At 49.1% G+C, this 27917-nt stretch overlaps 12 protein-coding genes; 6 read left to right on the top strand and 6 right to left on the bottom strand.

The window, feature by feature from the left end:
* Positions 1-654: 654 nt before the first annotated feature.
* On the top strand, positions 655-1332 carry RCC_07091 (uncharacterized protein; the record flags this gene model as incomplete). The annotated part of the gene is made up of 1 exon (XM_023772350.1): positions 655-1332. One exon carries the CDS (start codon positions 655-657, stop codon positions 1330-1332), a length of 678 nt encoding a protein of 225 aa, XP_023628118.1.
* Positions 1333-2554: 1222 nt separating this feature from the next.
* On the bottom strand, positions 2555-3283 carry RCC_07090 (uncharacterized protein; the record flags this gene model as incomplete). Its single annotated transcript, XM_023772349.1, has 1 exon — positions 2555-3283. The coding sequence occupies one exon, from the start codon at positions 3281-3283 to the stop codon at positions 2555-2557; it is 729 nt and encodes a 242-aa protein (XP_023628117.1).
* A 481-nt stretch (positions 3284-3764) lies between these two features.
* On the top strand, positions 3765-4349 carry RCC_07089 (probable 1,2-dihydroxy-3-keto-5-methylthiopentene dioxygenase; the record flags this gene model as incomplete). XM_023772348.1 has 2 exons in its annotated part: positions 3765-4163; positions 4230-4349. The coding sequence occupies 2 exons, from the start codon at positions 3765-3767 to the stop codon at positions 4347-4349; spliced, it is 519 nt and encodes a 172-aa protein (XP_023628116.1).
* A 271-nt stretch (positions 4350-4620) lies between these two features.
* Positions 4621-5826, bottom strand: RCC_07088 (probable replication factor C subunit 3; the record flags this gene model as incomplete). Its single annotated transcript, XM_023772347.1, has 1 exon — positions 4621-5826. One exon carries the CDS (start codon positions 5824-5826, stop codon positions 4621-4623), a length of 1206 nt encoding a protein of 401 aa, XP_023628115.1.
* A 1143-nt stretch (positions 5827-6969) lies between these two features.
* RCC_07087 (related to HPP family protein) lies at positions 6970-7926 on the top strand (the record flags this gene model as incomplete). The annotated part of the gene is made up of 1 exon (XM_023772346.1): positions 6970-7926. The coding sequence occupies one exon, from the start codon at positions 6970-6972 to the stop codon at positions 7924-7926; it is 957 nt and encodes a 318-aa protein (XP_023628114.1).
* A 916-nt stretch (positions 7927-8842) lies between these two features.
* Positions 8843-9775, bottom strand: RCC_07086 (probable stationary phase-induced protein, SOR/SNZ family; the record flags this gene model as incomplete). Its single annotated transcript, XM_023772345.1, has 1 exon — positions 8843-9775. The coding sequence occupies one exon, from the start codon at positions 9773-9775 to the stop codon at positions 8843-8845; it is 933 nt and encodes a 310-aa protein (XP_023628113.1).
* A 2320-nt stretch (positions 9776-12095) lies between these two features.
* RCC_07085 (uncharacterized protein) lies at positions 12096-12932 on the bottom strand (the record flags this gene model as incomplete). Its single annotated transcript, XM_023772344.1, has 1 exon — positions 12096-12932. The coding sequence occupies one exon, from the start codon at positions 12930-12932 to the stop codon at positions 12096-12098; it is 837 nt and encodes a 278-aa protein (XP_023628112.1).
* A 184-nt stretch (positions 12933-13116) lies between these two features.
* RCC_07084 (uncharacterized protein) lies at positions 13117-15231 on the bottom strand (the record flags this gene model as incomplete). The annotated part of the gene is made up of 1 exon (XM_023772343.1): positions 13117-15231. One exon carries the CDS (start codon positions 15229-15231, stop codon positions 13117-13119), a length of 2115 nt encoding a protein of 704 aa, XP_023628111.1.
* A 1431-nt stretch (positions 15232-16662) lies between these two features.
* RCC_07083 (uncharacterized protein) lies at positions 16663-18269 on the top strand (the record flags this gene model as incomplete). XM_023772342.1 has 4 exons in its annotated part: positions 16663-16734; positions 16793-17112; positions 17178-17862; positions 17937-18269. The coding sequence occupies 4 exons, from the start codon at positions 16663-16665 to the stop codon at positions 18267-18269; spliced, it is 1410 nt and encodes a 469-aa protein (XP_023628110.1).
* Positions 18270-18947: 678 nt separating this feature from the next.
* Positions 18948-20267, bottom strand: RCC_07082 (probable AP-2 complex subunit mu-1; the record flags this gene model as incomplete). Its single annotated transcript, XM_023772341.1, has 1 exon — positions 18948-20267. One exon carries the CDS (start codon positions 20265-20267, stop codon positions 18948-18950), a length of 1320 nt encoding a protein of 439 aa, XP_023628109.1.
* Positions 20268-20587: 320 nt separating this feature from the next.
* On the top strand, positions 20588-22279 carry RCC_07081 (related to origin recognition complex, subunit 2; the record flags this gene model as incomplete). Its single annotated transcript, XM_023772340.1, has 1 exon — positions 20588-22279. One exon carries the CDS (start codon positions 20588-20590, stop codon positions 22277-22279), a length of 1692 nt encoding a protein of 563 aa, XP_023628108.1.
* Positions 22280-22779: 500 nt separating this feature from the next.
* On the top strand, positions 22780-23864 carry RCC_07080 (related to levodione reductase; the record flags this gene model as incomplete). XM_023772339.1 has 3 exons in its annotated part: positions 22780-22849; positions 22971-23171; positions 23245-23864. The coding sequence occupies 3 exons, from the start codon at positions 22780-22782 to the stop codon at positions 23862-23864; spliced, it is 891 nt and encodes a 296-aa protein (XP_023628107.1).
* Positions 23865-27917: the final 4053 nt, after the last annotated feature.

Genomic DNA, 27917 nt, shown 5'->3' with positions numbered 1-27917 from the left:
TTGATGCGATGGAAGGTCGAGCCTCCCTGGACATGTCTGGCAGAGGCACATTCAATGCCAATGGTATTGTTGATGAAGGTCTCCAGAACGGATACATGTTGTATATCTGCTATTGACGAAGGGTATGATTGTGGGTTTCGATGATGCGAGAAGTATATGCCAGAGACAAGGCTGGTTCGAATTGTTTCGATACGCGGTTGGTTGTTGTTGATGTACAGACTTCGAATAAAGGAAGAAACTCCTCTATACAGGACACAGGAGCTTTGCACCACACCTTCCCTCCTCTACACCATACTTCTTGCCAAGATTATCCGCGCCAAGATATAGGTAAGGGAAGGTATGGTCGTAGTAGAAGTCTACCAGGTTAGGAACCAAGCGGAACCATTCAAGCTCAACAAATGACTTCCAATATCCATCAATGAGAACTTGAGCTTATCCTCTTACCGCAAGGTATACGTGGTTCGATAGGAGATACGCGGCACACGACGGCTGCCATCATTTTTATTTACCTCTCCACAGTCCTCTTCCTCTCAACTCCTCTCACAAAATTCATTCCATCCCATCCGATCAGAAAAATTCCACCACCAGATCAGAAATATTCCACCCGATCAAGAAGAAATTCCACAAGAAGACAATACTGCTCACCCCCTCAAAATGAGCATCACAAAGCCCTCCCCAACACAACAACCCCGTGACACCCTCCCCTCCTCCTCCCGCGCCTCCGCCTCCTCACAGCAAACAGACATGGAACTCCCCAGCTACACCACCACCACCACCTCGCAAGCCCACCCACCTCCCCCTTCATACGACAACAATCCCAGAGCACCCACAACCTCGCTCTTCCCAGGCTACCGCGTCGACAAACAAGGTCCCGAACCCGCCGAACTGGAAGAAGGACAAGGAGGAGGTGGAGGACGCGACAGAGCTCCCCACGCAGCTTTCGAACCCGCTAGAGTCGCTGCTAGAGCTGCTCGGGCTCAAGTCGCCGCTGCTACTGCTAGAGCTAGTGCTGCTGCTGCTGCTGCTGCTGCTGCTGGCAATGCCCAGGGCTCCGGTCTCGTTGCTGCTGCTAGAGATCAACGACCGCCGCTTACTGCTGCGGAACTTAGGCGCGCTCGGTGGAATCTGACGTATATCATCATGTCTGTTGTGATGCTTATTATCATGATTTCTTTGACCGTTATGGCGTCTCGGTGGGGGACGGGAGATGTTGTTGATGGGAGTGATGGTAATAATGGTGTGTATGAGAATACGAGTTCTGCGGAGAAGACGAATGAGGAGATTACGGGGTTTACACAGATTATGAATGGGGGGTGGTGGTGGTGTGTATGAGAGTACGAGTTCTGTGGAGAAGACGATTGGGGAGATTACGAGTTCTGTGGAGAAGACGATTGGGGAGAGTATGAATTCTGTGGAGATGACGAATGGGGAGATTACGGGGTTTACACAGATTATGAATAGGCCTGGTTAGAAATCCTTGGAGTGAAGGGGATGGAGGGATGATTTGGGGGATATGATGTGGGACTTTGCTTTCGAGTACGTGCGAAGAATAAGAGGACTTGAGAGGGAAATACTTAGTTCTACTGTCATCGCGGACTGGGGAGAGATATCACCATCATAGTGTCACTAACTCCATCCTTCAGATAGCATACCATTCCAGCAACACACCTTCATATTCCATTCGTAGTAGTAGGCGTCCCAATACAATTCATCCAGCGCAAGTCCCCTCTTCTTGCAAGAACCTCAACTCCGTTCTCAATCAAGCAGGCGCTCGAGCAATCCGACTCCTAGATTGAAATTTTGTATATCGCGGAGTTGAGGATTGTATTGGTATAGATCGATTCTCTTGCCACGTTGATGTTGAATGGACTGGAATATAGATGAAGATGCTTTTCCAACCGCAAGTAACCTTCTTCCGAGTTTGCCGGTGGTTTATTCATGAAATTCTGACAAGATTTCCAGACTTTGAGGTGAGCGCTATCCGATCCCGCCTTCGAAGGTAGCTCTATCCCATAACTGGCCATTATCGGTATCAAGTCCCTTTTGGGCAATGTCTCCCCATTTTGGAGATCTTTCTGGTTGTTTGGCAGACGGCTACTGATAGATTTGAGAGAGAAGCTGGGTTTGACACCCTCGAATTTCGCCATGATCCTTCTCTCTCTTTCTCGTGAGAGGGCACGCGGAACGGAAGACGAGAGGAACGCTCGAATCTTCCCTCTCGCCAGGGAAAGATTCTCAACTTCCCACCTTCTGATTCCACAGATGAGATAAGTGAATCTCAATTCGAACGTGGTGGTTTGTAATCAGCAAAACTCCTCCTATGCCATCCCATCCCACCCCAAATCTCACCTAAACTCCCGAAAAACCTCCTCCCCAATAACCTTCCCCCTCGAATCAAAAACCACCCCTTCCCCCCTCAACAACTCATACTTCTCTTTAGCAAATTCCCCCAATTCACCCCAACTCCCCCCAAACCCTCCAATCCTGCCATCCCCCGCGAGAATTCTATGACAGGGGACTTGTGGTGCAAAAGGATTATTTCGAAGGGCTGAACCTACTGCTCGGGCGCATGTGGGTGACGTCTGGGAGAGGTGGGAGGAGAGGGCGCCGTAGGTGCTATATCTCCCTCGGGGGATTTGGCAGAGGAGGGAGAGGACTTTTTTGCGGAAGGGGGGGGGAGGGGGGAGGAGTTTATGAGGGGGAGTTGTTGGAGAGAGTCTTGTTGTTTTTCTTGTTCTTGTTCTTGTTCTTCTCCTCCTCCTTCTTCTTCTTCTTCTTCTTCTTCTTCTTCTTCTTCTTCTTCTTTGGGATCTTTGGGTTCTTTAGATTCTTTGGTGGCGAGGTTGGGATTCGAATTCGGGGCTGGGTTAGGAGGGCAAGGTTGGAAGTATTTCGACACCGTCTCATTTCCCACTTTTACTTTCTTGACCATGTTCCTCTTCCTCTCCGCAGGTTCAAAGTCGGCACTTCTCTTCCTCGACAATTTCCCTCGCAATTCAAGGCTCTTTTCATTCAATTCCCTCAAATCGACTTGTCCAGTAGCGATTTCTTCCGCGAGTTCAATAGCATCTCTCAGCTGATTTGCACTCATATTCTTAATCGCCGGTTGCTTGAGGATTTTCGTCCAGGGTTGATCTTTGCCGATGGCATTGTCGAGGATTATGCGGGCGAAACAGTGATCTAGGTGGACGGGCCAGTTTTTTTGGACGGGATCTTTGGATTTTGCTAGGGAGGGGAGGTGGTTTTGATAGATTTGTTTCCAGCGGGTTTGTAGGGAGGTCATGTTGATGTTTGATGTTGATGTTGTTGATGGTACTTCTTCTTCTTGATGATGATGATGACGGCATGAAGGAGAGGACGAGAGGAGACTCACTGGGTTTGAGCTACGGGGCACGGACGTCGATACATGTGTATCTAGAAGATGTAGATGTTGATATTATTGCATACTGGGCATTTCCCACGCAACTCATGTATCAATACCCGCTTATGTACAGTAAGTACATCAAATTATAGAAGGACGCACGTGCAAGATGCATGTTGATGAATGGGTGGGTCCGTCCTCGGCGGAGCAAAGGAAGGGAAGGGACGGGACGGGAACCTAAGAAATGACGTGCGAGGGGTCTTTGCGTCTCTCCATCTTGGTTGGGGGCACAAAGTTTTGCCATTTCCCGTCCTGTCCAACTCATATCCCACATCCTCCAATCTACCACCTGAACAGCAACATCCAACAACAACATCATCAAGACAAGCCTAATTTCCAAAAAATGAAAGCCTACTACTACGACAACCTCCCCGGCGACCAACGTCTCCCCCACGACTCCTCCCGCCCCGTAACCCCCTCAACCCTCTCCTCCTTGGGAATAATCCACCACCACACACGCTCCCTCTCAGAAGTCGACGCCATCGCCTCATCCCGCGCCTACAAAAACCGCGACACGATTGAAATCTCCCCCGAAACCCTCCCGGACTACGAAACCAAAGTCAAGAATTTTTTCCATGAACATTTACATGAAGATGAGGAGATAAGATATATTTTAAAGGGAGGGGGATACTTTGATGTTAGGAATTTGGGGGATGAGTGGGTGAGGATTAAATTGGAAGAGGGCGATTTGATGATTATGCCTGCGGGGATTTATCATCGGTTTACTACTGATGAGGGGAATGTAAGTTGATTGATATTTTCCGTTAATGTGTGCACGGGATGATGAGGTTTGCTGATATGATTGTAGTACACGAAAGCCATGAGGTTGTTCAAAGAGGACCCGAAGTGGACTCCGTTGCAGAGGGGGGAGGAGACGGATCGGAATGAGTATCGCAAGGAGTATTTGGAGCAGACTTGCAAGGCTTGAGAGGGTTGGATATCATGAGGGAGGAGAGGGTGTTTGATTGATGGTGTGACATGGAGGATGTTTCCTTGAGGATGACATGGAGGATGTTTCCTTGAGGATTACATGGAGGGGTTTCCTTCAGGACGGGAAGACTGGAGATGGCCTCTATGACTTGRAATGCAGTACACTGCTGTGATGAAATTTGCGGTTTCGCCTGTTCTCTTACGTTTGATCCCATAAATACCTTCAACGCCACGCTAATCACGGCCAACAAATGCTCCGCCTGATATATTCACGCTTTCCCCTTGGCCTTTTCCATCATGCCAACTCCATTCCTCACCACCCCGACTAACCCACCCGTCTGCAAATTCTCACTTCCACCTCCACTCAGTCGATACTCTATATCCGCCAATCCCTCCAACCATGCCACCCTCGTCTGTGCGGGTACTTCCAACTCACTCAACTGCTCTCCCAAAGCGGTCAAGATGTCAGCCAAGGCCAATCCTTTGGTTCTCTTCAATGTCGTGATGGTGGCCAAACAACTCCCCACATTGCTGGTCGTCAACAACGTCTGCACAATCGTGGCAATGTCTCCGGGATGTGGCGCGGCGATGCAGTCGTAGATGGTCTCATTGGTGATGAGATCCCGCACGATTTGATCTGTAGGGGGTGCCTTTTCCCCGGGGATGGTGAGGGGTGTGGATGAAGCATGACACGCTTGCAAGACATTCAACGCGCGTCGCATGTCTCCCTTTGCCAGCCTCACCAGACTTTCAACCGCATCGGGAGCGATGTTGACCGTCTCCTCGGCGATGACTTTATCCACCAAGACTCGAATATCCTTCTCTTTGAGAGGGGAGAAGCGAAAGCGGGTGCATCTTGATAGCAGAGCGGGACTGAGCTTGTGGGTGTAATTGGCAATGATGCAGAAGCGGGTGTTGGCCGTGTACTTTTCCATGATGCGTCGCAAGGCCATTTGTGCGGTGCTCGTCATGGCGTCCGCTTCATCGAGGATGATGAGTTTGTAGTTGGCGATGGTGGACTGTTGCGCGGATTTGTCGAAACTTCCGGCGAAGATTTGCTTGGTGGAGGAAAAAGTCTTGATCTGTTCCCGCACGACATCAATCCCGCGATCATCCGAGGCGTTCAATTCCAACACCATCTGACGCATGTTTTTGTTGCCATAGATTCGACGGGCGAGGGCCAATACGGTCGATGTTTTGCCCGTTCCCGGAGGCCCGTAAAGGAGGAGATGGGGCAGGCGATTGGAGTCGACGAATTTGTTGATGGTCGAGAGGATGTCTTGATGTCCGCTGACATCGGCGAGGGAGTTGGGTCGATACTTTTCCACCCACGGCAGCGTGTCTTCGGCTTCGATGGGTAGGTTGGCCGCACTTCGTTTGCCTTTGTTGTCGGTGTTGGAGGAGAAGGTGATGTCGTTGGAGGGCTTGGGGGGGATGGGGGCATCCACATCCATTTCATCTTCGTAGTCCGACATGGTGGGATGATGTGTGGTGGTGATKGTGGGGAGGATTGCGATGGAATACCTTTCTTGGAGGTATTGATGCAAGACGCGACTGGAACGCGTAAAGTGGATCTTCACTATCTTCCCACCCCACCCAAAGAGGAATGGCGTGTCCTGCAATGCCTCCAAGGGTTGATTACCTACTACTTATCAGTGTGAGGTGGGTTATCTTTCCAACCTCACTTCTTCTTCCTGCTACATATCATCGTCTTGATGTTGTCTTATTGCTCCTGCATGCTCTGCCTGTTGTTGCCAACTATTAAACATGTCCATGTTTATCTGAACCGCCGATGGAGCACGATGGGTTTCCCGATTGGCCCACCACGGCCATTACGTACAAGTTTCCGAGACACTTCCGCAATTTCTGGGGCCACGAGCCTCCAACGAACGCATCGACGTCACCGCGTGACCCGCCTTAAGTTAAGAATCATCGACGCGAGCTCAAGGTACCCACGACAGTGCACCTTTCTTTGATGCCACGGACCTTTTGGGAAGAACCGCCAAAGAGGCCCTTGAGATGGAATTTGACGGTGGATGCATGGCACAATTTACACACTTCATACTATTCCTTCAAGACGCACCGCAAAATGTAGGTTTGAAGATGGGTGCGGAGCGCGCTGGTCCGAGGAAAAGCAGCAGCAGCAATTCGACGCTCCGATGCAGTGTGCACGTCACCCGCCGCTCATCTCTCGAGTCTCTCCCTCTTTCGCGAGTCTCCTCTTTCCCTCTCTCGCGCGCGACGCTTGTGGATGGCTGCAGCGCTGCAGAGTCTTTGGTCCAAACGCTCTGGCGTGAAAGATCTCCGCTCCACCGCTCCACTGCCGCATTTTCCGTCTTCCCTGTATTATATGCATGCTGATGATTCCCGTCCATTCTTTTCGTCGGAACAACGTCACCGTCTATGTTTATTTTTCCCGTCACTTTTCCACTTTGCTTGAATCCCTGAGGCATCTACAGTAGATACTGCAGCCTTCATTCTAGCAGATACTCGCCTGACGACTTTCACCTCTATAACGACACATTTCTCCAACCCCGCTATACGACAACACAATCAACTCCACCCAACGACAGCACGATCAACACCGCCATACGACACCACAATCCACACCGCCCAAAATGGGCCGCATAACCTCCTCCCTCCGCCAACACCTCACCAACTGGAACATTGACACATTTCTCAACCCCTACATCCCTCCGAATCCCCTCTCCCACCTCCCCACACCCATCTCCCATTTCCTCGGCTACCGCTCGCACCCACCGAAAGAAGCACCCTCCATCATCCAATGGCCCGTGACCTTCCTCGCCACCGTCGCCGCCCTCTGTCTCGTGTCCGGAATTGGAAACTACGGCCCGGAGATTCTCAAATACCACCCACCAGTCATCATCGCATCCCTGGGAGCCAGCGCCATTCTCGATTTCGGCGCCATCGCCTCCCCATTAGCACAACCCCGCAATTCCATTATCGGAAATACTCTCGCGGCTTTGTGTGGTGTTGCGATTGCCAAACTCTTCCAACTCAGTCCGCAATTTGAAGGTATTATGTGGGTTAGTGGTGCGGTGGGATGTGCCGTCGCGGGATTGGTGATGAGTGTTACGGGAACGGTGCATCCTCCGGGTGGCGCGACGGCTGTGTTGGCGAGTACGGAGATGCATGTGCTTGCTATGGGATGGCCGTATGTGGGGATTGTGTTGATGGATAGTACGTTGATGGTGTGTGTTGCGTTGCTGTTCAATAATGTCTTTCGGAGGTATCCCTTGTATTGGTGGACTCCGGGGAGTGTGGGCGGGAAATTAAGGGAGGAACGKGCTGAGAAGGCTGAGATGGAAGTTGAAGAGATGGAGAAGAAGAATGAGAATGGTGGGGATGAGGAAAAGGGTAAAGTGGGCAGTGATACTAGTTCGGATAGGACGTTGAAGAGGGAACTTTCCCATCGCGTGGAGGTTGTGGAGGGGTTGGAGGGTATTCTTGTCAAGTCTCATTCGATTCAGGTCCCGAAGCATGCGAGGTTGAGTGAGGAGGAGGTGGCCGTGTTGAGTCGCATTCAGGAGCGGTTGAGGGTTCGGATGGAGTGATTGAGTGAGGGAGCAAAGGAGGGTTGGAAAAGGTGTGGACGAGAATCACAGAGATCGATGAGAAGGCCCCATGGAGAGGTTTCTTCGACGGAGGAGTACAGAGACCGAGAGTGATTTTCTTGTGCAAAGCGGTCTATTTTTTGTTCTTTATTGCGAACAAACAGGTATCGTTCGCATATGGAGATTTGTGAGGCGAGTATACCCAGATATGATTGATGATTTTTCTGATGCTTGTGGTTTCTACTTTTCTGTTCTTTTGTGTGTGTGTGTGTGTGTGTGTGTGAGAGAGAGAGAGAGTACTGCTGTTATTATTGATATCCTTGGTGTGAGATGGAGGAGATGGAAGACCAATACGTTAGGGTAGGTGGCTTGCTTGTGAGTAGGGATGGAGTGGAGATGATGTTGAAAACGCAGAGAAGTATTCTCTTGCCAACTTCTGTTGTTGATGTTGTCGAGGTTGGATTCTTCCTACTGCTTTATTGCGTTAGTGCGTGTTTCCTATACCAAGGGCTGCTATATATTCAGATGAAGAGTTCAAAGGACACCGGACACCGTTCTACCACCTACGTCTGCTGTGCTTTTGTGGAAACTTTCTGTATGGATGGAAGAGGACGAGGTCGTTGCTGGTTCCTGTTCTGGTTTGTTGGGTATTCTGRTTCTGCCTCGACGTGTCAAAAAGTGCTTTCAGTATTCTGGTGAGTAGTAGAACGTCAGACAAAACTTGATGCAGGTGATTGTCTCTCCGATCGACCAGTGCATGCTTGATGTGTCACAAAATGGGATGCAATCCATCTCAAACCCAGTGTATATTGACCGACCGTATTGACACCTCGCGGTATTACTGAAAACGCCTCATGGTTATGCCTTGCCTCTCCTTTCTATACACCTGCAATCCAGCTATCCCTATCCTGACCGCCTACCACCCTCGCTTGGCAAGCTTGTCGCTCTCACCCATCGACCCACAGTTGATACCAACCATGGCCTCACCCAAACCAATGCTGACCTCCATCAACACCTTGGGGTCGTTGAAATGCGTCGTGGCCTGAACGATAGCCTTGGCTCTCTTCGCGGCATCTCCCGACTTGAAGATTCCACTTCCAACAAACACCCCGTCGCAACCCATCTGCATCATCAACGCCGCATCAGCAGGAGTAGCAATACCTCCAGCGGCAAAGTTGACCACAGGCAATCTCTTCAACTGCGCCGTCTGTCGCAACAACTCCAAATCACACTCCCAATCCCGTGCCATTTGACGCAGCTCGGCATCCGTGGCGGCCGAAGCCTTGGCAATCTCGGCATTGACCGTCTGCATGTGTCGCACCGCCTCGACGACATCTCCCGTCCCGGCCTCGCCCTTGGTGCGAATCATGGCGGCACCCTCGGAAATCCTCCGCAATGCCTCGCCCAAATTCCGACATCCACACACAAAGGGCGCGGCGAAGACGCTCTTGTCGACGTGGTGTGTGGGGTCGGCGGGCGTGAGCACCTCGCTCTCATCAATGTAATCCACTCCAATGGCTTGGAGGATCTGGCACTCGACGAAATGTCCAATGCGTGCCTTGGCCATGACGGGGATGGTGACGGTGCGCATGATTTCTTGAATCATTGATGGGTCCGACATGCGGGCCACGCCGCCTTGGGCGCGAATGTCGGCGGGTACACGCTCGAGGGCCATGACGGCCACGGCACCTGCTTCCTCGGCGATGCGGGCTTGCTCGGCGTTGACGACGTCCATGATCACGCCGCCCTTGAGCATTTGAGCCAGACCGGCTTTGACGGCGAAGGATTGGATGTCTGCGGGTTTGGTGGTGCCATTGGTGATGGTGACGGGTACGATGGGGGCCGACATCTTGTGAAGGTGAAGGTGGCGGTGGTGTGGTGAAAGGTTAGGTGGGGGGTAGCACGCGAGCCGGCAGTGGTGGAAGATGTGTCTGTCGGTCTTTTGGGTGAGGTGATTGAAGGTGATGTGTATGAGTTGTTGTGTTTCCAACTCTTGGTCTCGAAGGTGTTGTGAGTCAACAGAAACCGATTGATGAATCACGCACGGGTAGACACGGCGAGAAAATATCGAGTACCTGTCATTGAAATGGCGAACTTTGTTGCTCACTCCCTGGCTGGACCCTGGAAATGGGAAGGGCGCGTGCCCCGCGCTGCGATCTAGAAGCCAAATGAATGCATCGGCTAGGTTAGGGCGATCTCGGCACTAAGAGAGGTAAGGTATTCCTTTGTGGCCGATATCGGAGTTGCTGGGATAAGATATTCTCAGGAACAGGTCCTTTGTGCATGACGAAAGAGGAAGTTGGTTCCATCGAATAGGAACGTCGAGTATGTCATGAATGGCTCGAGGAATCGGGCGACTTTCTGATCGACTGGGAGCTCACCGCTTTACTTGATCAAAACTATTCACGGCAAAGACAACACTATTAAGAAGACACCACTACACAGCCGCTCTTTTTTTTTGTGCTCGTAGTTACCTACTCGTGAGCATCGTCGTCGATTCCCTCTACAGGGAGCAAGTGGCCTTTAATCTCACCAATTCTTGGTTGATCTACTATGTTTCTGCGACAAGGACTATTACAGTGTATATCACATCTCCACCGCCTGTCCTGTAAATCCTATCTACCMTATCTTATCGATAGATAGTAAGCCTTCTCGCATAGTCGAAGAAAGTATTTGTTAGTATAGCCGCTACTATCCTTAGTATCTTTCTCCCCGTCCTAAGACCTACCTAGAGTTTACATAAGAAATGCGAGTATTAGAAGAAGTAGAGGATAAGGGTGTCGTAGAGTCGAAGAGCAAGGTTATTTCTCCTCTCGTGATCTAAAGGCGTTATAAGGTAGAGGGTGGAAGCTTTCTGGATCGAGTACATTCTAGCTAAGACGAATCCCCGTCGATTTCGTACACGGTGAGCCCGTTTAAGTATAGAGGGTAGTCCTTCTCGATAATCGCGTTACTCGCGGGCTAAGATCCGGCTAGAGATTGAATGGCTCTTGGCCAAAAAATAAGCGCTATTAGTGACGAATGCGTCGTAGCTAAAGGTATCTTCTTGTTGTGGTCCTATGTCGGATAGATCACAGGTCTTGTACGCGAGATTGAAGAAACCGAGAAAGATTGCTCTCTTGTTGTTGACTCTACCTTTCCCCCCAAGTCAGCAGTCTGATCGGATCAGCGTAAAACGGAAGCGGAGTTTAGCACTCTCTGCTACAGGTCGAAAGTCTCGCAACGTAGAGTAATCGATAATTGTATTCAGGATTGTGGCAGGAGAGGAGCATATCACTTCGACTACGTCTAGAGTGTTACGAAAGATTTCCCATCAGTACTTTCAAGTCCGATTGCTGCTGTGTCGGTCGCTCCTATGTGACGGCGAGGCTATCACGAAGCCGTCAGTTTAAGAAATCATCGACAAGGAAAAATGGCGCCCTGAACTGCTCTCTCGATTGATGAAGTCTGCTAGTAGTAATAGTTCTAGCAGGCCCAGAGTCGTCGATTCTGGAGAGAGTAAGGCCTTGGGACACTATAGGTATGACTGAGGAGATCGTATGTGGATGAATAATCCTCATATTGATAGCTCTAAGCCATCGACGACAAGCTGAACGAAGATGAGCCAATCTTAGGGGAAGGAGATCTATCGTTCTCGAGCGGACGTAACGTCTGCTCGACCATCTCACGCCAGAGCAGTGCATCACGATCAGCCGGTTGGAAAGATGGTCATTGATATGCCATTCCTGGTCGGTTGCTTGTCTAGCAATCATCTAGTTGTCGCCAAACACGAGCGTACTCATGTCAGCTAAATGTATGTGGAAATGAGGTTTGTTCAAGAATCGGAGTTTTGAATTGCTCTTTTGTACGCATTTAACACGTTGAACCTGCACAAGAGACATCACTCGCCAAGGAATCGGCCACCTTTTGGACGGATAGATGTGTCGGGCTAGTTTCTATATGACACGCTCTTATATTCTGCGCTTCTACCGCGTTGAGAGAAGACAGGAAAAGGTTTAAAAAGGAGGCAAGAAACTGAACGTGAAGCAAGTAGTTCTCCCTTACCTCATCCCCTTTCCAAATCCACCTTGACACCGTGCCACGTGAGCTCAGTCCCACACCGTGGATCGATGGAGAACTGGACGCCTTTCCTACCCGCAGTCAAAACTTTCAGACTCGGCCTCAAAGTCTCAAAGTACTCCACCCATGACCGAATCCTTTCCATYCTCCTCGATCTTTGCCTCCTTAACCTTCACCTCCTCCATGCCCCACGGCAAATGTTCCTCGTCAAACTCCACACAAGTCAGGTAATCGACAATGCCTTTGAAATTGGTATTTGTCTCAACCAAAGGCGCCACCAAATCCCTCGCTGCATTCTTCAAATGGTGGAGATTATCCTCCACACATTCCTTCCAGTTCGATCTGTCGGTGTGTCTGAAATTAACCCGATTCCAATCGCGCAAGACCACATCAGGGGCTAGGTATTGGTGTTGGTCGATGCGTCTATAGAAGCCGGCGACGGTGAGACACTCTCCATCGTCGGGGTGAGTGCAAAGTGCGGTGGGCGTGGCTCGTCCATCTGTGTCATCTTCGAGAGCCGCGAGATGGTTGACGACCCAGTCCCGCCAAATGTTGACCACGATCCAGGTGGTGGAATTGAGTGTTGCGCTGGCTGGAAGGAGAGAGCTCGAAGGGTCGCCTGGATTCTCGGAGCAAGCGATGGTGAGTAGCATCAGCTTGAAATCGATTTGGCGGCGTTTGTCTGTCAGTTGAGAAGATTTGATTTCGACGGATTCAAGGAGGTCGGTTGAAAACGAGCTCTGCGACACACTCCACGGCCATGCTGGATAACAACCCGCAATGTGGATGTATGCTTCCTTGAAGATCATTCCGTTCTCCAGTTGGATGGCCAGTAAAAGCCACCGAGCGGCATCCGCAGAAATAGCTTCCCACAGCGTCTCTTTGAGCTGGTAGTGCAGGAAGACCATTAATCTTGTCGGTAATAGGAGAATGGGGTCCGACGGCATTGTAGTAGTTTGAAATCTGAGCGACAGTCTCGAGACTAGGCATAGTCGAGTTGACGTCGTTGATATTGTGAGATTTGGGACTGAAGCGGGCAAGTAGGCAGAAGAAGTCTTCGTAGCCGCTTTGCCAATCAGTGAAATTTTGGAGAGGCTCTCCACGTGGCACCTGTGATGTGTGTCCAGACGTCTAGTCTCCTGACGCTGATCTTCCCGCAGACTCCATATCATCTGAGGCGGTAGGAAGTGTGAAGATCATGTCTCTGCAGTCCTCCATCGTCGTGGAGAGACGGATGCGCTCTAATTTAGGCATCTCTCCATTGATCGGCTTCAGTAGGAAGTACAAGTGACGCACTCCCCGAACCTCAAGTGAACCATCATCTGTAGCAGTCAATCTCGCCTCGGCGATTGGCATAGCCGCATAGAGATCAGTGAAGTTGATACGACAGTTCCTGCCCAGATTCACGCCGTCCAGGACGACAAGAGTATTGCCTTCGTCCTGACGTCCCCTGTTCGTAGGTGCAGGCATGGTGGCGTATGCATCAAGAGCTTCGTCGATAAGAGTGCACGGCTTCGCTTCGTCCTGGAGGGACTGAGAAGCCTGTTCAGTAGGCTTATGAGCCACTTGATCCTTGCGGAAGTTCCTCAGTGCCTTTGACAAGGATCCTCCGGCAATGAGATACTGCAGAGCCACTTCTTTTGATTTGGTGTGTGTGAATGATAAGAAATCATCGACATCTTCTTCATCGTACGGAGTTGCGGGAGGTATCATGCTTGACATTTCCTCTTGCTCGATGGCTGGTGTGCTTTGTGGAGGTGGGATGTTCTGTTGATGTTTCGAAGCATCCACTTCACTTGGAAGAGCTTCTCCATTTACAGCAGCGTTTTCTCTATTCTCTGCTGGGAGCATTTGTTCGAGAGAAGCCTCCTGTTGAACTTCCATAATAATCGGAGGGGCAGGCAGAGTAGTTTGCTGGACTCCTTCAGCGGTCGCTTGAGCAGGTGATCTCTCTTCTCGAGTTTCTACAGGAGTTGCCATGGCAGGAACTTCTTCTTGGTGAGCTTCAGACGCTTCTGCTGGGGCAGAACTCGCCTCCTCTAGACTCATGGTCGATGTGGAAGTTCCGATGACAGCTGCACCCTGTGGATCGATATCATCCTCTGCGGATCTGATAGTGGCGGTATGTGAACCATGCTGCACGGCACGGTCCCCAATAGGATCGGTGGCAGATAGCCCTTTTGTCGTCTCTGATGCTTGTAGAGGGGGTGAGGTTGAGAGAATCTTCACGGGCTCGCCATCCCTTCGCTGCTCACTTGGTTGTGACTCTGTGACCATGGGCTCAACTTGGTCAGTCGTAGCCTTCGATTTTGGAGAATGCGTCGGTTCAAACTCGTCTTCTTGTGTGAGACGGGAGGTTGCCTTTTGGGCCACTGTCTCTGCATCAAACTCATCGAGATCTGGCCCGCTCCTCACAATCACATCGCCATCCCCTGCTCGTCTGATCTGCACGCCTTGCGTTTCGAGCTCGGCGAGCACATGACCTGCTGCTCGCTTGGCAGCGAAGACCGTTATTTTAGCTTTCAAATCTCGCGTCGACATGTCTCCAATCTGCTCAATCCCATAGCTCCCGCGGGCAGCGAGTTCCAAGTTGTGTCTAAACTTGGTGCTGTGTGTATCTACTAGCAGCTGCCAGAGAGCGCTGGAGTTGGGTATGCTCAACCAGCCAAACTTGATCATGTTCGAATCGTAGACGTCACAGGAACGTGCTCCTATGCAATGGTATAAGCTCACAGGGAGCCAGTTTCCAATTTCGTCCCGCGGGGCTGCGGGCACCCTAAATGCGAATATGTTCGACATGAAGTAGCCCAGCTCCTCGACCTCATCCCCATCCTCATGCTCGACCATTTCTTCGCCCTGAGCGGTGCTAGTAGTATCCACTTTCCGGGTAGCTGGAAAAGTTGGAACATCAAGAGGTCGCTCTGAATGCGTCACCGTGCCGGCAGGTGCCGGAAGCGAATTTCGTGGTTCGTGTTTGATGGTCGCATCCTCTTCTTCATCCTCTGGAGCTGCCGTCACAGCATCGCCTTCCTGCTCCTCAGAAGGTCCATCGCGTGGTGGGGGTGAGCCTAGAGATTTTGCTGATGATAAGGAAGAACAATGGCTTTCAGCGTCGCTCTCCACGTCCATAGTCTCGGCCTGCTTCACCGCAGCTTGTCTCCTCGCGATTTCCTGTTCTGCTTTCCTGTGCTTCCTCGGTGGTTTTCCTCCAGTACTGCGCCGTGCCGTCTGCTTGGTTCTCGCCATTGCGAGCGTGATGCGATGAGGTAAAGTCAAGTTGAAAGTTGGACGCAGAGTTGTTGATGTTGATGCAGAGGGATGTTGATGAGTCAAAAAGGTGACGTCGCCGTCAGGAAGAGAAACGTGCCGTGAAGTGGGTCCAAGCTCATGAATGATTGGGTGCAAAAGTGAAGTGAGATGTCGCCGCCGAACATCCAAATCAATGGCTGATGTTTCCGCAGGAGCGCTGAGGAGCAAATTGCCGTGTGCATGCGTGGTCGAAGAGTTGATGATGTTGGCGAAGAGTAGAAGTTCTGAGAGTGGTTGCTGGCAGAGGAAGAGATTTTGAGCGGGTGAGGAAGCGCTGGCTTCTGAAAGTCAATGAAGAGAATAGTGAAGAAAAGAGAGCTATCGCTGCGAGAGTGAATGAGAGAAGCACATGGTCAGATTCTCACCACATCTCATACCCATTATGGGTCTTTTTTACAATACCCGCTGCRTTCTTCAAGAAAGCTGCTGAAGTATACTTCCCTGTCCTTCCAGTATCCTGTCTTCCCATTGACGAAGGAACATATCTCCTTTCCCATGGAAACATACCTATGCCCGTCTCCATGTCTCCTCCAGACGCAGAGCCATAGCTGCGAGATGCGACGATGTCGAGAAGAGATTGATTGTCCGTCCCTCCTATCTCTTGTGCACCCACTCATGCGACTCTCTCATGCCCCTGGGAAACCCACCCATCTCTATCCCTCCCCTCAACACCTGACGTGAGTCGTCAAGTATCAGCCATTCAGCCCCATCACCATGTTCGACGAGTCGAGTTTGAGTCAGCGCAGACCAGGAATCAGTCGACGGGGAGAGCTTCTACGACCATCCCGCATCCACGGACGGCCACTCCGACTCTTTAACTTTGACCGCTTGCAGCGCTAGCTACTTTGAGAAGTCGTAGTGGTTGCTTTCGGGCAGGACTCAGACGCATGTAAACCACGTTTCTCGTCACAAGCTTCCATATTGGTACGCGACTGGGCACTCGGGAGCAGCTCCGCTTGGACACAGGGGTGGTGCTGCTGAGTGGTGAAGTCTGGAACGCAGGTTTCTCCGCACCCGACACTAACTGTTACTGTGGTGGAACGTGGATGGCTCTAAATGGAGGGTCGAGAGCTCGGATGGTATCCGATCCAGGAGCGACATCCTGGKAGAACCGATGAGGCGTTCAATTATTGTTCGGGTCCGACTCGTTTACATCCAGATCGTTCAGTGTCTGCCACGTGCGAGATTCTAGATTCGATGCCAAGYGCGCCACTGAGCGCGCTAACTACTTTGGGATGCCGCATGGAAGGTCTTTGGAGATTATACAAAAGGGAAGAAACACTTCTGAAGTTCTTGGGTGTCGTTGTTGGGTTTGTGGATTGTACGGTGTTTCTTTGCACATCATAGACTCGGTTCGAAATCGTTACAATGAAGACCTTTGCTGTTCTCGCAGGATTGGCTCAAGCATGGACATTGGTTGAAGCAACTAGCTGTCGAGCTGTGAGCATATTTTTTGATGAGAATTGTTGTGTCGATTGATACTGATTACTTCCTATAGTCGAGCTGTAACACAGGCATCGCAAAGGCTGTCAAATGTGACACCAACAAACCCGGCCAATGTGCAAATGCAATTGGTTGCCAGTACTTTTACAGCACTACGGTCTACAAGGGATGTTCCACGACGACAATCACAGTATACAATCCTCCAAAGACGGTCACGACCACTCGAGCAGCTCAAAAGACTGTGACCACAACGAAGAACCAACCACCTATCGACCAGACGACTGTCAACACGATCCGCTCGACCGACACCATCTTGAMAGAGACCAGTTCGGATACCACTGTAATCGCGACGGATTTCGAAACAGTTACCACGACGTAAGATATACATCTGCCGAAACAATCATCATACAAATTCTGACAGACAATGTTCTTCTTTACAGTGTGGCCACAGAGACATCATTCGACACTCAAATCACAGCAACAATCACAATCGCAGTAACCGACACAACCAGCACCACGACAACAGATTTCAGAACCACCAGTGTCGCCCCTCAAGTCGGTCCAGCATACCCCGGAAACCGCAGACGTTCCACTCCAGAAGGCACCCTCATCACCTCCCCAGCAGGAAAATCCTTCCTCGTTCCTCTGGGAGAGGATGTCTCCAAATATGAAGCCTCCCCTGAAGAATCCCTCCCCGAAACCTCCTCAAAATCTCGAAGAGGACTCGACAGCTACGCAATCCACTACMCACAAGGCTACCAACCCGCCGCCGTGAAATCCTGCCTCAATCCTCGCTCCTACTCAGCAGCATGTAATTGTTTCGGCGCACACGCCAAAACCATAACGAAACCCTCACAAATCAAAACCGTCAAAGTCACAAAGACTAAACCCGCAGTAACGCTGACTGTACCTCGAACGAATACCGTGACGGTGACGACTACGAAGCCTCAGATTACGAATCGCGTGACGCAGACGACGACCGTGGTGGAGTTCGCTACTGCGAGCGTTACGGAGACGGAATCCATCACGAGCACTGTTACTGAGACGGAGGCCACGACTGCGGAAGAGACGGTGACGGTTCCTACGGATACTGCTACGACTACTACTAACACCGTTACTCGGACTGTATGTTGCATCCAATTCCTCCCTTTCCATATCGAAAGACACACACGCTGACCCCTTGCTTTTTGTTCTTCTAGAATACCGAAACGGCCATAGCAACAGCAACAGCCAACCCCTTCAACCCTGGTGGGTCCTGTGGTTGCCGACAACCCTTTATTCGCGGCATTCGAATCAACGTGCAAGGCGTCTTCTACAAAACAGGCGTCTTTGCCAGCTTTGTCGAATGTGGGAAATTTTGTGATGATTCCTTCAGTTGTGCGGGGTTGGACTATAACATTGGGACGGGAGATTGTAGGTTGTCGAATCGGGCCAACCCGGCGACGATTGAGGATGCGGATTATTATTATGGCCCGCAGGCTGTTTCGCCGCCTGGGAGTAACACTTGTTCGGGAGTTTGTACTCTTGCTTGATGATGGGAGGGAGAGGGGGAGTTGAGGACCTTTCCTTTCAATGAATGCATTGTTGCATCTAATACCACACGAGTTCCTTTCGCTGACGATACCGTTATGAGGGTAGATGTCCCATGTTCATCTCGCTGACGATGATGCTTGTCTAGGAGTGGAGGCCGCATGTTCCTCTCGCTACTGATGATACCGGCCCAAGTGTAGAGGCCACATGGTCCATCTGTCCCGTTGGTATCACTCACCCCAATCCATCAACACGAAGCGATGAATGATGAGAGTGAACCCCCGACAATCTTCCGCCGCGGCCGAAAATTCGGTCTTATGTTCGTGTGCTGTGTAGCAGGCTACTTCTTCCATGGAAACTCCGGTGTATCAGTCAAACGAAGCTCGCGGCGAGTCGAATTGGATGGAGATTCCGCTGTGCTGAGAGAGATGGCTGAACGAGGCAGTGCTGCTGATGCACCTTTAGAGGCATCAGCGAGCGGCGTGCAGACGGAGTGAGGCCGCCCGAAGTCCATCCAACGATTGCATATGGAGTGTTGGCTGTTACCATAACCGCAACTCCACCCGGCGGATGCCGTTTAGAAAGCCGACAAATGCCGGTCAGGTGCGAGACACATCTGGAGTCCCCTCTACCATACATAACTCGGGATATCATATTCGTGATGAGTCTTTTCCGTGGCCTCAAAATCGAATTTCATAACTCCCCGCTCTGGTCATGTACCTCACCCACTTGACGCTCTGATAGCCACCCTTCTCAAACACCTTCAAATACCTCACCAACAAGCCACTTGATGTAAACATCAACAAACCGAATTGCATGGCAATAGGCGGTCTGGACCAGGCTTTGTAGGTCGTCATACTTGTCAGCGCCGCCTCGGCTGACAAGACGAATTCACTCTGCCCGYTGAAGCGAGCAATCTTCCATTCCAGCAGATTCTCACCCGGAAGGTATTTAACCTTTCCTTGGGAAGCGCGATGAGTTGTGGAAGCAGTGTTGAGAGGGACGGGAATGCGKATGGAGACGTTTGTGGCGAAGAGTTTGGCGCCGAAATTTGAGCGAATGGCGATGCTGTATTCGACCTTTGACCTGCCGACTTCTGTGACGATGGCGTGGACTTTGAAGGGGAGATTGACATTCTCCGAGCAGCGATATGACATGAGTTGGAAGGAACCATCGGGAGGGATAAAGGAGATGGTCCGATCTTGGGTAAAGGAGCCGAGTTTGACGCATTGATGGAGGGAGACGTCCTCCAAGGTGACGGATCCTGCCGCAGCTTTGGTGGCCTTGTTTCCCCCGAGGTTTCCTATCTCTCCCACGCCTCCCGCAGCGGATGCGAGGGTGAGGGCGTCGTTGAGCCCAAACTTGCATTCGGGAGTTCCAGAGAGATATGCGCGCATTTCAATGGCCCCATTGACGTCTGCTCGGAGGACAGTTCCCGATGCGCTCACCAGAAGATTCACATCTTCAATGACATCCACAAACGCCTCATTCTTCCTGTATTTGATTCCCTCTCGCCGCCAACTCTGGGCGCCCGTAGCTTGCATTGTGATACGACCTGCGTCCTGAGCGCTGGAGCTGGGTTCTGAACGCACTCCATCGGTGGTGATGTACATTTTCAATGTTTCGGCGTCCATTCCTTGGGGATAACCAAAGTCCAAGACTTCATCCAGCAATTCATAAACCATGACAAAGTTGCTCTTGACGGCATCTTCGTCGAATCGACCAAAGTAGGATTTCCCCAACGCCGACAGACGGTAGAGGAATTCAAAGACCATGGCAGCATTGACATTGCCTTTGGAGACGCCGACCAGGTAGATATTCTCGGAGCGAATGTGGGAGAAGGTGGTGCTGCCTAAGGTGAGGATGGGCGAGCGAATGGAAGGGTTGGAGATGACTTGAATGCGGAAGACATCGGCGAGGCGTGGGCGCATGTCCTGGCGGAAGGAGCGGAGGATGAGCAGTTCGCCCTTTTGATTGAAGAGGAGGATTCCGGAGAGCATGATGRGGGKGGGGGTGGATTGAGTGGTTATGTGAGGGAGGATCGAGGCATTGGTGGTGGTGGTGGTGGCGGTGGGAGGAAGCGGTGGATGTTGTGTTGTTGAAGGGGGAGGTGGTTGATCGCGCGATGAGGTGATCAATATTCCATCAATGTTGGCCGTGAATATAAGATCAATATCCCATCAATATGACCCGTCAATATTCCGTCATCACGACCAATCAATATGCAGCACCCAACGCGTCTCCCCATCGCGTGCCCTGATTGTCCATCCCGCCGTCCAATTTTCCCATTCTCCCATTCTCCCCATCCTTCTTCTCCATCATGGTCAAACGACGCAAGATTGATGATGAAAATGCGAGTGACGATGGCTCCACTCCCCGCAAATCCCGACGAACCGACAATCCTCTCATGGGCAGCCCAACACCTCTGAAATCCAGTTTAAAAGCGACGCCCAACAGGACGAATGGCTTCTTGTCGGTGGATGCAACGCCGAGCAGTCTACGCAAAGTCTTGTTCGCTACTCCATCCCAACCACTCCATGAAGATGACATCGCCGTCGACACGCCATTGGCGGCCCGCAACGATCGGTCGGCGCATAGAAAGAGTCAACAGACGTTGCTCCATCGGAATGCCAATGATGATGATGACGATGAGAGGGATGATGAACGGGATGAAGCCATTGCGAACGCCATTTTAGGTCAAGAAGATGGGGAGGATGACGATGACGATGAGGACATTGATGAGGATGGAATGTTGGATGTGGGAGAGATTGATCTGGCGGCCACTCCCACCAAGAAGAAGCCCGGTCGACCACGCAAGAAGAGGAAGAGGGAGAGAACACCGAGTCCACCGCTCAATCTACCCCCTCATGAGCTCTTCTTCTTCCAAAATCGAACCGGAGGGAATAAGACATCGGCCAATACTCTGCCTGCGGGCACATTGCTGACCCATGAGGACTACTTCTCCCACATCCAATCCCACCAAGACTCACATGCCCAAGACATCTCCCGTCTTGCAAATCTTCACGCTTTGGCATTTGATCAGTGGGAGTTTGAGCTGTCCACCAACTTCAACCTTTGTCTCTACGGGTACGGGTCGAAACGAGAGTTGGCTCACTCGTTTGCAGAACACCTCCACTACGCCCAGCCTTCGCACAAGACCGTGATTGTGAATGCATACGCCCCAGGCCTCACCCCAAAGGATATTCTGCACACCCTCGCTCAGATCATCTTTCCACCCAACAAGAAGAACAATGCGGCCCTGTCCAACCCACCATTGTCATTACTTCTCGATAATCTAACAATCCCTCTCAACCTCATCATCAACTCCCTCGACCATCCCAATCTGAGAAAACATCAATCATTCATCTCTCAACTTGCCTCTCATCCTCAAATCTCCCTACTGGCCACGGTAGACACCATCACATTCCCCTTGTTATGGGATCTTCAAACGAGCGCACAATTCCGCTTCCTCTATCATGACGCCACCACTTTCGCACCTTGGACTGCGGAGATGGAAGTAGTCGAAGACGTCAACGCTCTGCTGGGGAGAAGTGGAGCTCGAGTGGGAGGAAGGGATGGAGTGGCTTTCGTGCYCAAAAGCTTGCCCGAGAATGCGCGTGTACTATATCGTATCTTGGTCGGCGAACAACTCGCTCTTCAAGATACCTCACCTGCAATCCTCGACGACGATGAAGATGATATCCTCTCGGATGATTCTGCTCCAGGCAAGCGGAGAATCAAAAAGGGCAGGCCGGCGAAGAAGAAGAAGATGGCCACGCCGAGTAGGAGAGCTGTGGAGAAGTTACCCGAGGGAGTGGAATATAGGACGCTCTACCACAAGGCCGTCGAGGAGTTTGTCTGTTCTAGCGAGGTCAATTTTAGAACTCTGCTCAAGGAATTCGTCGATCATCGTATGGTGGAGAGTAGAGTTGATGCGGTCGGGACGGAGAGATTGGTCGTTCCGTTTGGGAGGGAGGAGTGTGAGGGTATTTTGGAGGAGTTGGTAGGTTGACCAAGATGGAGGATGAATCGCCGAGGAAACAATATACCGATATATGCATAAGTGGTGCATAGGTATCTAGCATAACATCAAAGAGAGGATTCTTGTGCATACCCCACCTTTCCAGAGTGGAGTGCCTCGATCTCTGTCACATGAAGAACACGAGAACGGACGCAATCCGCTGCGGGGTGAATTTCCTCTCCCTCCTCCTCGGACCAACTCGGGTATGGCATGACACGACACGACATGACATGCCGAGTTCGTCAATAAAGTCTTGGTGTGCGATCGATCACAGTCTTGAACGGCACGGAGACTTTTTTCTCTCTCTAATAAAATATCATGATCGGTGGTTCTGTCTCACCTTGTAGTAGTCAATAATTCAAGAAGCGCTGTCTTTCGAGTCAGTTGGCATTGTTTTTTACCTTTTACTTCACCTTTTACTTTCCCTCGAGCGGTGAAGTTCTGATAAACTGGTGCAGAGGAATTGAAGTTTATCATCATCATCGGATATCATGGCGAAACAATTCTTTATTGAAGCGAAGGATTATGGGTCTTTGAAGGAGCAGGTGGTTGTTATTACTGGTGAGTGACATCTAGAATCAAACAAGATATTGTTTCTTTCCTTTCCCTTCAATCGGATTTGCCTCTGTTCTGCTCTACTATTCTCATCATTTATGAAATTAATCTTTTTTCTGCCATACAGGCGGCTCCTCAGGAATCGGCCTCGCAACAGCCAAAGTCCTCCTCGAAACGGGGGCGCGTGTCGTTGTGGGAGATCTGAATCCTTGTCCTTTAGAGGAGGAGGAGGGTGAGAATCTTGCATTTTGCAAGACGGATGTTACGAAATGGGAAGATCTGTTGGCTCTCTTTGCGCTTGCGATGGAGAGATTTGGACGGGTGGATCGTATGTTCCTATCCCCTTCATCCATCCATGCTTCTTCTGATCTTGACATTGAGAATGACATTAATAATGATAGACATCTTCGCCAACGCAGGCATCAGTGYCCGAGCAGATTACCTCCCGGAGATCCTCCCCGACACTTCCACTTTACAAGAACCCAGCACATTGACGTATGAGATTAATCTGCGAGGATGTATCAATACCGCTTACATTGGATTACATCATCTCCGTCAGCAGAAACGGGCAGGAAGTATCGTCTTGACGGCCTCGGCGAGTAGTTTTCAGGCCTTTGGCGTCGTGGATTATTGTACCGCGAAACATGGCGTGTTGGGTTTCATGCGTGGTTTGGTGCCCAATTTGCCTGCGCTTCCGGAGAGGATTCGGGTGAATTGTATTGGGCCGAGCTGGACTTTGACGGGGATTGTGCCCGAGGAACTTTGTAATGCTGCGGGATTGGAGACTCAGGATGCGAGGGTCGTGGGGGAACAGGTGGCGTTGTTGATGGCGCAGGGGGAGAGGAGTGGGGAGTTTATCTATAGTGTTGGTGGGAGATGTTTTGAGGTTGRGAAGGCGGTTTTTGAACCTGCTGCTAAAGTTGTGGTGGGGAGTGATGGTGGGGAGCAGGAAGGGTGGGAGAGGTTGAGGAGGGCTTCTGGGGGGATGACGACGGGGGATTTGAAGGATGCTACCAGGTAGGTATGGGGTGGGGAGGAAAGTTTGATGCGGTGAAGGGTGTAGGATGGGTTTGCAGGTGTTGATGATGTTGGGATGTGTAAATGGGATACTTTGGTAAAGACCATCAGTCTGTCTTAGTCTGCAGTCTGTGGCGCATACCCTATTCGGAACCTGGAAAGCTTCGGCTCGACAGGAATTCTGCCCTATCTTGGCAGCTGGAGGTGTAGAGGGCATACCAAAAGAAGATTGTTGCCCTATTTCTCACCATCTTCATTCGTGCCCATGTCAATTCGGAGAAGCCGGAAATGGCGGTGGACTGTGGAGGTGGAGATGTGAAGCGCCTCATTAACAAATAGGCGGACGCGGCTACGGTGCGCTTTTAGCGACAACTCTGCAACAATCTTTTTTTAGTAGAACTAAGGTACACTACTTACGCTACCTCGGAATATAACCGTTCCGAGAGGTTAGCGGTAATTTTTAGTTATTATACGGGCGCTTCCGATATAGCCTCTTTATCTAGTATATAGATATAGTTCTAATCGATAGATTAATTATAGAAGTAAAGTTGTCTAAAGCCTATATCTATAACTATATATTAGGTACTCCCTTTATATAATAGATAGATCGAGAAGTAGATATACGCCCGTATAATGCGTTTACGACTATTAAAGTAGTACTATATAGATATCTATTAAAGGAACGAACGAAACTACTAAAAATAACTCCTCTCTAAACTTACGAAGTAYCTACTATCTTTATTCTTATCGCAACCTTTTAGATTAAYRACGCTTYRACCGATTACGCGTATAATTTACGKGTAGTTTACTCGTRTTCTTAGATAATTACGAAACCTTCGAGATCGTCYGCTTATAGCTTAAACCTCCTAGGGTAGGATATTATTACTCTACTTCCTCGGTTCCTAGCTCTCCTTTAATTTCTAGCTCTCCCTTAATCTATAATCGAGTAAGTAGCTATCTTTAYRATTATATAGGCTAGAAACGTATAAACATCTTACTAAACGAAGGTAGCGACTCGTCGTTACTATTATCGGTAGCGTTATACTCTATAGTAGTATTAACCTGCTCTTTACTCTCCTATCGAATTTAGTATTAGATTTTATCTACTAACGTTTATACGGAAAGATAGTATATATACTTCTAAGGTCGGCTTTACTTTAACTACTAGCTTTAACTCTACTTTAACTTCTTACTTTACCTTCTTCTTCTTCTTCTAAGAGCCCTTACTCTTTAGAGTAGTAGTAGCCTTAGTAAGATTTACGTTAACCTCGGCCTTATATAATAGGTTATCCGTAGGCTACGATATAGAACGTCTCTTAAAGATAAGGAATACCTTATATTATTTTCGAGATAGCTAGCCCTTTATATTAATATCGTTTAGGAAGATACGACTTAGCTTCCTATCTTTAAAGTCTACATCTAGAGGTTAAATAGGCCTATCTCGGTTATTATACGACTACGTAATATATATATAAGTATTATCCGGATATTCTATCTCCTTAGTAATATACGGTTTATTACCGAAGCTACGAATAGTAGCTACTATGTCTTTAATATTATAATCCGGTACCGCGATATCCTTAGGCGTTCTTATATCCTATTAGCGATTAATTATACGGCGGTATAGATAAATGTAATAATAGTATATAATATATATAGTATACTTAGAGAACCCCTTACCTTTCTTTAACCTACTCTACTTTAGTATCTTATCTAGATTATCTAGGGCAATATAGTATCTTGTAATAATAATCGTAATAATAAACCTAACTTATACGGTTGCTATTATAGAGATAGCCTTTATAATACTATCCTTCGACCGTTAGCTAGGGGGTAGATTACCTATATAGTACTTATRCTTCGGTAGATTTATTACCGCTTCCTTTTCGATCTTAATCTATCGTATATAGGTTGCCTTTATACTAGTAAGCTACGCTTTATCTAGGAGGCTCCTACTAATATATCCGTTAAGAACCTCGTCGTCTAATATCTCGCTTTTATTAGAGTTAATAATAATTAGCATAGTGCTTAAGGATAGCGTATTCGTCCGTAGCGGTATTAGTATCGCCCGTATAATCGGTTTATTCGAAGGTGCCGGCGGTATTAGGTTATAATCGCCGTAGAAGTAATATTTCTTATTATCTAGTATATACTTTATATAGTCGAATTAGGGCCGAGTAAGATATATACGCTTCTATACTTTCTTTACTTACTTCTTAGAACCTATTAGTATAAAGCGGACTCGTAGATATAGCGTCGTATACGTTCGTATAAAGGAAGGAATATCGTCTATAGGAAGGGGATTAGAGGAGGATTTTAGTAAAAGGGTAACCCTTTATCGCTCTATAGGTATAACTACGTAAAGACGGGGGATAGAGCGTACGCTACTTAATAAGTATTATATAGATATATAGGCGTATAAATTTATTATATAGTTATTATAGAGTTCTTATAGAGATTATAGCCGGGGCTACTAATACTAGTAGGGATAGAAGCATATTAGCTATATATCCCCGGTATATATAGTCCTATTAGAGCATTAGAACGTAACGTAATCCTATTATACCGATAATCTATTCCGACTTATCCGACTAATAATTAACCTCCGATATATCGCTATTACTACTTTCCGAGTTTATAAGGGGACCCTAAAGGAGCGGGATACCGCCCTTTAAACCCTTACCTAGGGAATCCCTCTTAGAAAGAAGGAGGGAATTACACCCTTAGTAGGATCTCCCTATACGGATACGACGGCTAAAGGATAACTCTACGGTACCTCTACGGCACCGCCGAGCCTAACTAGCACCGGGCGTAATCCTATAAAAGGGCGATGTCCTTATTACCTATTCCCTTTCGCTCCCTAGGCAATATCGTATATATCTAAGAATTACTACTTAGTATTAAGACCCCCTATTTATAACACYCTTATAGAATATTGCCTCTTATCCCTACTAGGGAATAGCCGTCTTAAGTACGAAACAAGCTCTCGATTCGAGTCTAGCGCTACTATAAAGCTACCGTAACGGCTCTATAGATCCCTACTAACCTATCGAAAATGTCTTTAGTAGGAAAAAGAGCCGTACGACCTAAACGTACCGAGGCTAATAACCCTCTAGGGTTTATTATCGATAAGGAAGATATAACGCCTAGTAGYAGCGCTAGACTAGAGGATTAGCTCGATCTAGACGGAGGTACCGTAAAGGCACCGTAAGGCAGCCGCGAACCTCCTAGAGAAGAAAACCCTCCTTCGGACACTATATTATAAAAAGAACTATCTATTAAGGAGGGCATTAATAATAATAGTATCCCTTATAACCTATACCGTATAATTACTACTCTATAGGCTATAGACCCTATTAAGGCCTCGATCGATTAGATGTAGAGGCTAGAGCTGCTCGTCGCCTAGCGATCTAAGTATTAAGAGGTAAGCTCTAATAAAAGAAAAAGACAAGAATCTCTTAGGAGTTACGCGGAAGACCGAAGCTACTATAAAGGTACCGTAGAGGCACCTTCGTAGGACGTCCTCCGCGAACTAGTAAAACGCGACCCTCCCGTACTAGACTCCCTAAACTAATAGAAGTATCTCTAGTAGGTCCGCGACTACGAAAGCCGTTTTACGGTTACTCGCTACTCTAATTAGGACTACCCTAATATAAGCCTCTCTAACTAGCACCGCCGTAGTATATAGGTAATCTCTAAAATTACCGAGAAGGAGATTACTAACGCCCTTATACGCTAGCGTAGCAACTATAAGGTTATAATATAGGAGGATGCTTAGATAATTATTATAGATACAATCCTCCCTAAGGTATTATAGCATACCTTAATACACCGAACGTACTAGAACTATAGCTAACGTAATAACTAAACCGTAGGCTAGTTCTAGTCCTACCTTATTAACTAGGAATTAAGGCTAAAAGTCTCCCCTATAAATAATAAGGAGGAGATAGAGAACCGTATCGGGTTCTACTTCTTACGGTTATAGAAGGACGTTTAAGATAAACTCCTAGAAGCTAATAAGCTTATAGAGTCGAAGATAGCTAAGGATCTCTTTAAT

This window comes from Ramularia collo-cygni (assembly GCF_900074925.1).
Source record: "Ramularia collo-cygni strain URUG2 genome assembly, contig: RCC_scaffold11, whole genome shotgun sequence".
Taxonomy (NCBI): Eukaryota; Fungi; Ascomycota; class Dothideomycetes; order Mycosphaerellales; family Mycosphaerellaceae; genus Ramularia; species Ramularia collo-cygni.
The sequence above is the reverse complement of the archived record's forward strand: the minus strand, read 5'-3'. Positions and strand labels throughout refer to the sequence as shown.